At 45.7% G+C, this 10,027-nt stretch overlaps 1 protein-coding gene across 1 annotated transcript; it reads left to right on the forward strand.

Moving 5' to 3' along the window:
• The first annotated feature begins 2,093 nt into the window (after positions 1-2,093).
• Positions 2,094-5,140, forward strand: LOC124705075 (transcription initiation factor TFIID subunit 14b-like). The gene is made up of 7 exons (XM_047237037.1): positions 2,094-2,318; positions 2,984-3,069; positions 3,193-3,414; positions 3,490-3,677; positions 3,758-3,882; positions 4,671-4,749; positions 4,852-5,140. Exons 1-7 carry the CDS (start codon positions 2,094-2,096, stop codon positions 4,878-4,880), a joined length of 954 nt encoding a protein of 317 aa, XP_047092993.1. The 3' UTR covers positions 4,881-5,140.
• The last annotated feature ends 4,887 nt before the right edge of the window (positions 5,141-10,027 follow it).

Consider the following 10,027-nt stretch of genomic DNA (forward strand, 5'->3'; position numbering starts at 1 on the left):
GTAGCGGTCGTCGGTGGACCAACTGGGGGCTCACGCCCCCAGGGAAGCTCGCCCGCTACGGCAACCAGGCGGAGAGCTCTTCTTCCGGGCAGTCTAGCCGCGCTCCGCGACTGCCCGTGGCGCCGAGCGTCGAGGAGGACGAACTCGTCCCCGCGCGCTCTCCAACCTTCTCGGCCGGGGACTACGTCCACGGTAGGGACGAGGAGGAGGCGGTGATGGCGCAGACGTGCGCCATCAGCGAGGCGGAGGCGAGGGCCCGCTTCCGCCGTGAAGAAGCTGACGCCGTCCGCCAGGTACGGGAGTACGAGGCGGCCCGCCGGGAGGCCCGCGTCCGCAAGGTCAAGCTCGAAATAGTCGAGCTTGACAGGGACGAGGCGTGAAGACTTCACGCCGCCGCCGATCTCCGCCAGCACCGGCACCGCCGCGCGCGCCATAGCTAGTAGGCCGCATTTTGCTCATTTTAGCTAGGTTAGGTTGCCGGTGTACTAGTATAATATCAATTCCCCGCAGTATGTATGTATCGATGCGCAATTGACGCATCTATTTCATGTATGAACTATGATCATCGCCTTAAACTTACCTGCGCCAATTCGAATTCCAGTTTTCAGTTTCGTTTACGGGTTCTATTCTGCGGCACTGCGAAATTGGACAGAACTTGCGTTTTCGGTGAACTGAACTCGCGCTTTTCGGTTTGCGTTTTTTCGGGCTCTGCTAGAGATGCTCTAAGGTCGTCACTTTGTGTTGGTTTGACCTTAAGGATGTGCATGTGAAATAAGTGGGATCCCACTTTCATGTCCCTACTTTGGATTATATACTCTTATTTTTGTGGGATAAGTTGGATAATAAAATTTGGTTGACAATCAAGACCAGTTACATGGTAAAGATACGCGAGTTGTCTCCAACGATTATAAATAAAATCTAAGAAGCGAACTTTTGAGGTCTTCAATTTTTTCCTCTTTCATAACATGATCTTGCATTTTTTCTGAAGGTAGCTGAATGCAGATACCAAACCACAAACCTGTAAATACCAATAAAGATTTTCCCATAAATTTAATTTGAGTCACAAAGCCAAGTCTAGGTGTATGCACACATCCATTAAATTAGTCAATCAACGTCGGAAGTACCAAAACCAGTATGCTAGGGAAAAATAACAGAACAACCATGTTAAAGTCAGTGGGGAGCTGAGAACATAAATCACCATTATCGAGGACATAGTAGCCAGGATAAATATTGCGAGGATATATAATTATACTCGCGGCAGCCATGAGAAAAGATCCAAAATCGATATGACGATGCGGGATCTGAAAGCCTGTATCTAGAAAACTGTAATCTTTAAGCACCACCATTAACGCCGAGAAGGTGAGACCATAATTAAACGAAGAGTCGAAGATCACTTATTGTAGACGATGCCAAAAAGATGGATATAAAAAAGAAGATGACTACCAAATCCCTAGAAAACACTAATTTTATTTAAAACTTCACACATATATCGGGGTTCCCACCCCTTCCGACACCGACGGTTCTGGTCGGAGGACGGGGAACCGATCTATGGAGGAGGTGGAGGTGGAGGCGGCGACTCACGCGAGGGTTTCTATCTAGAGTCGAGAATAGAGATGTGGAAGCGGATCTCACTTATCCCACGTGTCCCACATACACATCCTAATTCGACAATGTATGAATTTATTTATAAAGCAAAGCTATATCTGTGTATGGATTTATTTATAAAACGGAGCCAAATCCCTGTTTAATAAAAATAAGGACACACAGAAACACCAGGCATACACATAGATGGAGAGTGAACAATTGAAGACCGAGCTATATGTAGCTCTTTATTTCCGAACACTTCAAATTCGTACTTTATAAAGTTGAAAAAGTTTGAAACAGAATTCTAGAGGTAGCCATGCATGAGGTATACTACGAATATTTAAAATTCCAATATATTTTTATGTGTAGCACAGAATACAAAGTTCATTTTTGGACCAGACTAGGCGAACGTGTCGAACCAACTGTGACCCACCAGCCAGACCGACCCAAACCACCATCGCTTTCGCCCCCCTCCTCGGCGAGCTCCGCACCCGAACCCTCGCCCGCCGATGCAGCAGCCCTCCTCCTCCTCGCCGCCGGCGCAGCCGCCGCCCGCGGCAGCGACGGACGCGCCTTCTCCCGCTCCCGCCCCCACTCCCGCTCCAGCCTCGCTGTCTCCTCCCCAGGCGCCGGCGGCGGCGGCGCCGCTGACGCCGGCGGAACCCGCGCTGACCGCCGCGCAGAAGGCGCTGCGCTCCAAGCCGTCGCGGTCTCCCGAGGACCCCGAAAAGAAGGTTCCGCCCTCGCCCACTTCGATGTTATCTGGTTTACGGTTGGTGCTCCCGTGCTCCCGTTGCATTGCCGGCTGGAGAGCTAGGGTTTTGCGCGTACCTACGCTTTAAGTATTAGGCGTGATCAGTAGTACTAAATTGCAAAATGAGTGATACGAGATTGTCGATTGCTTCGATTGAGCAACAACTAGGACATAGTTCGACGCAAGCCATTTGATATTGTGTTTGGTTAGTGTAAAATAGATTTGCATTTAGAATTATTATGCTCCTTGAGCATGATTAAGTTGATGGGCATTGTTTCAGAATAATCGGAAGATAATGGACCAGATTATTTAGGCATAGAACCGGAGGATGCGGTTCGGCGAATACCTGGTTCTTACCCTAATTTTTCATACATAGGAAGCAGGTGACCATTTACACTGGACCACCATATGTTAGGCTAAGATGGTGTTCTACGCAAAGACATGGTACCAATTACAATGACTCAAACGGTTCTCTGGCAAAGACAACCTACTCACCCAGTTATCTTAAGACTCCAATTTTATCCCACAATATGATTCAGTTTTGGCGCATTTCATCCAGAGTGGTTCTGATCATTGAAATACTAGACCGTATTGGTCTGTAAGCTGTAATAATATTCCGATTAACTGTTGCCAAAATTATTTCAGCAGATTAAAAAGCTCAAGGATGTGGAGATCAGTTTTCCGATTGTTTATGGAACCATTTCTTTCTGGCTTGGTAAAAAAGCAAGCGAGTAAGCAATCCCTTTACAGAAACTTTTTCTTTTTTAATTTCATGAAATTATCGAAATGCTACCTCTCTGATCTGTAACTGCAATGTCTATTTTCTGACGATCATATGCTTTTTTCCTTTCTAGATACAACTCTCACAAATGGACTGTTTACGTCCGTCATGCAAACAATGAGGATTTGAGTGTCATAGTCAAGCGTGCAGTGTTTCAGCTTCACCCAAGTTTCACCAATCCGACGAGAGTTATTGAGCAACCGCCTTTTGAGTTGTCTGAGACTGGATGGGGAGAGTTTGAGATTGCAATAACCCTTTATTTCCACAGCGATGCCTCTGAAAAGCGTGTGGATTTGTAAGTTACAAAATTATTTTCTTCAACACTGGTTTTATTTTGGACAGCAGATCTTAGGCTGTAAACTTGATGCAGGTTTCATCAACTGAAGCTCTATCCTGAAGAGGAAGCTGGACCTCAGTCAACCAAAAAACCTGTGGTCGTGGAGACATATGATGAAGTTGTCTTCACTGAGCCCTCTGAAGCTTTTTTCTTGCGAGTGCAAAATCACCCAGCTGCTACTGTGCCAAGGTTGCCACCTGGTATAACATTGTCTTCTCCAGGTACGCAGCATACCGGCTTGTACTTCCTATTTTCATAGTGGGAAATGATACAGAACCATCAGATTCTTTAAATCATCTAGGCCCTATGGAACATATGCCACATGATAGAAAGCGTTATGACAACAAGGATCATCCCTTGAGCCAGTGGTACTCGAACTTCTCTGAAGCAGATGAACTATTAAAACTGGCTGCTGCTCGTCAACAGGTAAGATTTACAGCTATCAGCATTTGTCTTCCTGAGATTCATCTTATAGCTGGCAATGCTGGTACAAGGCATTATTGCCCATGCGACACAATCTAGCCACACAAGTAACGCTCACTGCTGTAGAGACTAGAATTTCCCTTTTGTTGTTAGTTTTCTCATGAATTTCAGCTAGTAAATGTATTTTAGGATAAGGCGTGCGCCAATAGAAGAAAATTCTAGTGTCTAGTAGATGATTATTTATTCTGCATAATATGCCTATCAAACTTTTAGGGTAACACTGGTAGTATTTTGCTCTGGGTGACTGACATAGTTAATTAATGTCACACTTGGAATGTTTGGGACCCTAAAACGCCTGCCTAGTCTCCTAGCTTTTATTTCATTTTGCTTGTTTAATTTGCCATGTTGCATATAATGTTCACAATAGAATTTGCATAGACCTGTTGCGCCATTAATTCATATGAATTTCAGTCAGGAATGTATTTTGGATAAGGTATATGTCAATAATAAAAAAATCTTGTGTGCAGAAGAGGATTATATATATATTTCCATCTAATATTCCTATAAAACTTTTGTTGTATCACTGGCAGTATTTGCTCTCGGTGGCACTGACATAGTCTGAGTGATGTCACGCTAGGAATGTTTGGGACCCTAAAAACGCATGTTTATTGTGGTAGCTTTTATTTAATTTTGCTTGTTTAGTTATGTGATGTTGCATCTAATGGTTCACAATAGAAATTGGGGAAAACAGCATCCTGTGATTTGACATTGTCACCTTTTTCTTCCTCTAGGTGCAGGCTCACATAGCCAAGCTGAGAAGGCAGTTAAGTATGATAGAGGGAATGCCCCAGCAATCCAGAGGTCTTTCTGGTCAGTAAAGTTCAAAGTTTTTTCTGATTAGCAGTGTTCACATTTATAAATTATGCTCAATGGTTAGAACTGATGGTGAACTTCACTATCTTCTATGTCCAGTTCCTGGCCAACAGTATGGGCACGGCTAATTGTACGATAGCTGTCGTGATGAAGATGCGGAACTTGATAACAACCCTCTAACAGAATGCGATGAGTGTATCACTGTATCTCTATTGAAGATGTTGCCTTAGGCTTTTGCAATTAATGACCTGCCAGTGTGCATAATCTACGGATTGTACTGCCTTCGTGCATCTTAGGGGAACAGTACTTGCTTCTCCTGCTTTTCTGTGTCTCTGTTCTGTCCCTCCACACCAAAAAGGTTAATCTGTACTGTTTGTTTCCATCGTTCTTTTGTCGCTTTGCTATATGATGATGGGTATTGGTGTGGTGAAAGTTAGTTAGGACAACCCCATTTGTTTGATTAACTCTTTTTGGCAGTGTAGAGACTGTTGTTTGTTGACATTCTTGACCTCAGGAAACGTGCAATGCTTCTTGATTCCCTGACAGGGTGCATCCATTGAATGTGCCTAGTGTACGTGGTTAACAGTCAAAAGCAATGGGTCACTTCCTGCTGTCATCTTTCTGTTCCTATGAACTCTTCTTCTCTTAACATAATGTGATGAAATGGGTCATTTCATATCTTGCTGATCGTCATGGCTGATGCTTCTACCTTTTGTTTCTGCTGGATTCAAGGAATTTTCAACAGTCCGGCATATTTTAGCTGGTGTGCGTTGTGTGCATTCTTGAATGGAAGTATGTCTGCATGTCTTGAATTTTCTCATCTGAAGCTATTTGCAGAGAAATGTGAAGTTGAGGATGCAAAGAATCGTATATTATCAGGTCGGTAACCAGGTTTTACCTCTAGGGCAGGTGGTATGATTGGTAGGCAAGGTTTTAAATAGCGCGCAATTTCGCCGGTTTTAGCGCGCAATAGCGGATTTGGACCCTCCACGCTATATTTGACAGAAAATGGTCGCTACAGTGCTAAACACGAAATAACACGCTAAATCATGCTAAATCACGCTAAAACACATAACACGTAGCGGCGCTAAAACGTTTAGCTACAAAAAACAAAGGTCCAAAACTGCATGCCAACCCATCCGCCCAAAAGTCCAATTTCCCCAACAAAGCTAAATACCTAAAGCTCGTATACGTACGGCAAAACCTAGCCTAAATCCCAGTTTATCATTTCCGCACGGAAGCGACGGCTGCCTCTTCCAGCGTGACGTTGGCGTCCGTTGCTTCCTCCCACAGAGTTCTGTCAGCTACTTCCTTCGGCTCGGATGTCGGAGACGCCTTAGAAAAATCACCCACCAGATTAGAGCGGACTAGAACCTCCTCCTCATCCCGATTTGTAGATGCGTAGATGTATTGAACTATTAATGTGTAGTTCTTCCGATTCTGAATGAGTGCTTTCACCTTTGTTGCTGCCTTCTTGGCTCTAAATCATAATATTAGTATGTGTTAAAAATGGTGTCTTTAATTTGGCTCTGGGAATCTACTTTGAATGATCTGGTTATGCAATTTGTCCGTTAGACAAGATTTAGCTGCCGAAATCCTTAACATTTGCATGTCTTTTTGCAAAACGCTATTTTATATATAGCGCGTTATAACGCGCTATAACGTGCATAGCGTTTGGAGATGGTCCTCGCTAAATGAAATAGCACGCTATTTAAAACCTTGTTGGTAGGTCAGCTGTGCAGGATTAGTTCCTCGCCTGTGCATTGCGACTGGCCATGAGCAAATGTTGGGCTTGTAAAGGTGAAAGACTGAAAGCTGCCGACATTTTTTTGACAAGTTACTACTTGCGTGGCATATTCCAGTTTCTCATCAAAACTTGCACTTTCGCGCAAGATTAGCGCTATTTTGGTGAATACAGTAGTTTTTTTTTTTCCATTTTTACTTCCAGCAGAGAAATATGGTGCTAACGTGTGTTTCTGCAAAGACATTGTGACGGCTGAAATGTGTTACTACCATCTTCACTTCTGTCGTTTGTAGGTTAACATATGTTGTCATTTCTTAGGCGAGCAAAGAAATCTGGTGCTTAGGCATCCTTGGCGGAAGAGTGGTCTTTCCGGATTAGTTGTTGTGTGCCATCACCTCCCACCTATAACACATTCGAGCAAGGTTGTCATTGCAAAGCTATAGTCAGGGTGCACGGGATCTTACCGTCTAGAAATTTGACTGCTTAAACGGTGTTACCACTACCGTTTTAACATGAACAAGCGCGACAGTGAGCAGATTAATGGGGCACACGCTTAATAATCCACAGGAGCCAACCACCGGCCTATGATTCGGATAGGTGCGTCCCACACTGTGTGGGACTGTCGAACCATTGCTCCTGTGTGAGCTCGGCTGCACAGCACACAACTTGGCTAGCTAGGGATCGGCCGATCTACTGCAGATTGGTCCAGGTCTTACAGGCTGTTTCGCAAGGACGAGAGGAGCCTTCGCAAGATCTCTCCCTGTCCCCTCCCCTTCTTCAATTAATCATCCGCCGTTTCCTCCCATGAATGTATCCGAGCTGGCTGAAACTTGAGTTCCTACTTCCGTGCACCATCTAGGCTCAGATACAAGCATAAGTCTGAATATCTTTAGATATGTGGAAATGTGGTATAAATAATAAATATCTTCAGATATAGGCACCCCTCAGGTTGGTCTAGTTAGACAAAATCCTCAAGGGTGCATTCCAATCGTACATTCTCAAATTCCGCCCTGCCAACCAGGTCTTGATCAAGCGGAAATCTCTTGGCTCACATACCATGTTAAGTTTTTTTTTTTGAGAAAAATACCATGTTGAGTTATGCAAACACACATCGTCATGCAAACAGTGACTAGATCACCCATAAGACTGACGTCAAAACTGCAGAAACATCTCATGATTAGCGCAGGTGCACTTATATGACGAATAATTGGCTACCACACCTAATTAAGCCTAGATTCGAGACCTTGATCGATCCGCTCTCTCTTTCGTTCGTGCAGCTGATTAGCGGATATAGGTTACGTACCGGATAATGCTAATAATGGAGACGTACAACGATAATTATGCGTCCATGGATGGCTAGATAGAGAGGATCGGAGGAGGTAGCAAGTTAGCTGGGACGTACGCGTGTAGTACCTGCAACTGCAATCGCATTGCATGCACACGGGAATTTTTGTCAAAAAGGACCACCCTTCCCAATTCATTGACAAAAAGGACCACCTGTGAGTAGAATTGACAAAAAGGACCACCTCCTGTGTGGCGGCAGAGCCCCCAGGCGACACGTGGAGGATGCCGCCACACCGACTGGCGGCAGGAGCCTGCCGCCACAGCCAACAGCGGCATGTCCACATTGTCCTGATCCGTGAATAGTAGCCCGTTTTGAATTTTTTTAAACATCTCAAAAAATTTGAAAAAAATACCTACATGTAGCTAACTCTATGCACTACAATCGTGCAAAAATTCACTGTAAAATACGTTGTATTTTGGGCTCAGCAAAAAAGACAAATTCAACAAATTTTGTAGCTAACGTGCACTGTTCATCGATCAGGACACTATTCATTGATCAGTGTGGACATGCCGCCACGGGCAACGGCGGCAGGCCCTGCCACCTCCGGCTGTGGCGGCAGGCAACACGTGTCGCGCAGGGGCTCTGCCGCTACGCGGGAGGTGGTCCTTTTTGTCAATTCTACTCACAGGTGGTCTTTTTTGTCAATGAATTGGGGAGGGTGGTCCTTTTTGACAAAAATTCTGCACACGGGGGGGCGTCCTGCTTGGTCGTTGGACGCTCGCTGCAACTTGCTGTCTAGACGGAAATGATTCGATTCCCCCGTACGTCAACATCGACGATCGAGCTGAACCACCGGCCGGCCGGCTCGCCATGTGGAAGCTCAGACGTCGCCGTCGCCCGCCCGGCCCGCCGCCGTCGCCGTCGCCGCTTCCATCATCGGTCGCGCGACGTACTTACCCGCCCCTTCATTGCATGCATGCAGAGAGCTCCATCGGTCACCACGTACTTGTCTATCAAATCTTGGCACTCGATCTTCCACCGGCCGATCGATGTTCGATTGAGCTAGCCGCAGGTCGCAGTCAGCGACCGCCTTTGGAGACGACGGCGACGGCGGCGAGCGGCGACGCCTCCGCCGCGCTCGCTGTCCGTGGCAGACATCGGCAATCCTGACAGCTTAACCTTCGAACCCATTCGTGCCTGCCGCCTGTCCGGCCGGTGTCCGAGCTCTGAAAAGAGCAGGTGTTCCACTGTACCTGTAGCCTGTACGCTGCAGCTAGCTTAGCTGCTAATCTGAAAAATCGAATCAAATCCGGCTAGCTTCAATGCTGAAAGCGAACGGACCTCCCCGCATGCACGGCATGCACCGTCGTCGTCGTCCCTAGGGAGATCGGAAGGGCGTTCATCAGCTCATTGCATGTGTGTGTCTGTTCGTTTTCTTGTCTGCAGCAGCTGCTACAGTATCTCCGGTACGTGTACGTCTCATTGTCTGAAGCCCCATCCTTTGCTGGTCCTGATTTGGGCAGGACCGGCCGTTGCGACCGTGTAAGGACGTACTACAGACGTACGTATGGTTCAAGGGTCGCTCGCATTTGTTTTCTCATGTGCGCATATCGATGACGGTAAAATCCAACTCAAGTGTGCCCATGTCGAGCTCTCTGTTACCTAAATGGCCCTCAAGCCATTTTAAACCACTTTTGCTCACTGGCGCCTTGTTTTGCTCCGGTGTATTTACATAGATCAAAAGGGTTTATTTTGAATTCCGGAAAATCCTGAATAGTCCGTCTACATGTCCAGGTTTAGGCGAGATAATCCTGGGATTTTACCACAAACTCTCATATTTTTTCCTAGCATTTAAAACTCTCCACCATACTAGTATATTTTTTTCAAAGAGTATTTGAGGGGGTGAAAAGGGACTGTGTCTCCCACTCAAAACCTCTTGGGGTGAAAATACCAGAGAAGTAAACAAGGCCTCGAGAAATCTTTGACCATCTACTATGACCCCTTTTGGTCATGTCACTTGGGTTGGTTTAGATGGGCCACTATAGACATGTTAGTTGGGCTGGCTGTACTTAAATGACCGACCCGTTTCTGGCTCAAAAATAATTTGAACACGCCATTTAGTTTGGTTAGTTTCCAAAGATTTTATGAGAATGATCTCTAACGGGTTAAAAAAAAGGTAGGTCATGCTTGGTTGCACTCAAATGACTTAGTCGTTTTGATCACAGATTTTGAACTCCACACAATTA

This window comes from Lolium rigidum, chromosome 1 (assembly GCF_022539505.1).
Source record: "Lolium rigidum isolate FL_2022 chromosome 1, APGP_CSIRO_Lrig_0.1, whole genome shotgun sequence".
In the NCBI taxonomy this organism is placed as follows: Eukaryota; Viridiplantae; Streptophyta; class Magnoliopsida; order Poales; family Poaceae; genus Lolium; species Lolium rigidum.

Excerpts from the sequence above, each read along its gene's own strand:
- LOC124705075 (XM_047237037.1), top strand. The coding sequence starts at position 2,094 with ATGCAGCAGCCCTCCTCCTCCTCGCCGCCGGCGCAGCCGCCGCCCGCG. Across the intron at positions 2,319-2,983 it reads CCGAGGACCCCGAAAAGAAG|CAGATTAAAAAGCTCAAGGA; the intron begins GTTCCGCCCTCG and ends AAATTATTTCAG. Across the intron at positions 3,070-3,192 it reads CTTGGTAAAAAAGCAAGCGA|ATACAACTCTCACAAATGGA; the intron begins GTAAGCAATCCC and ends TTTCCTTTCTAG.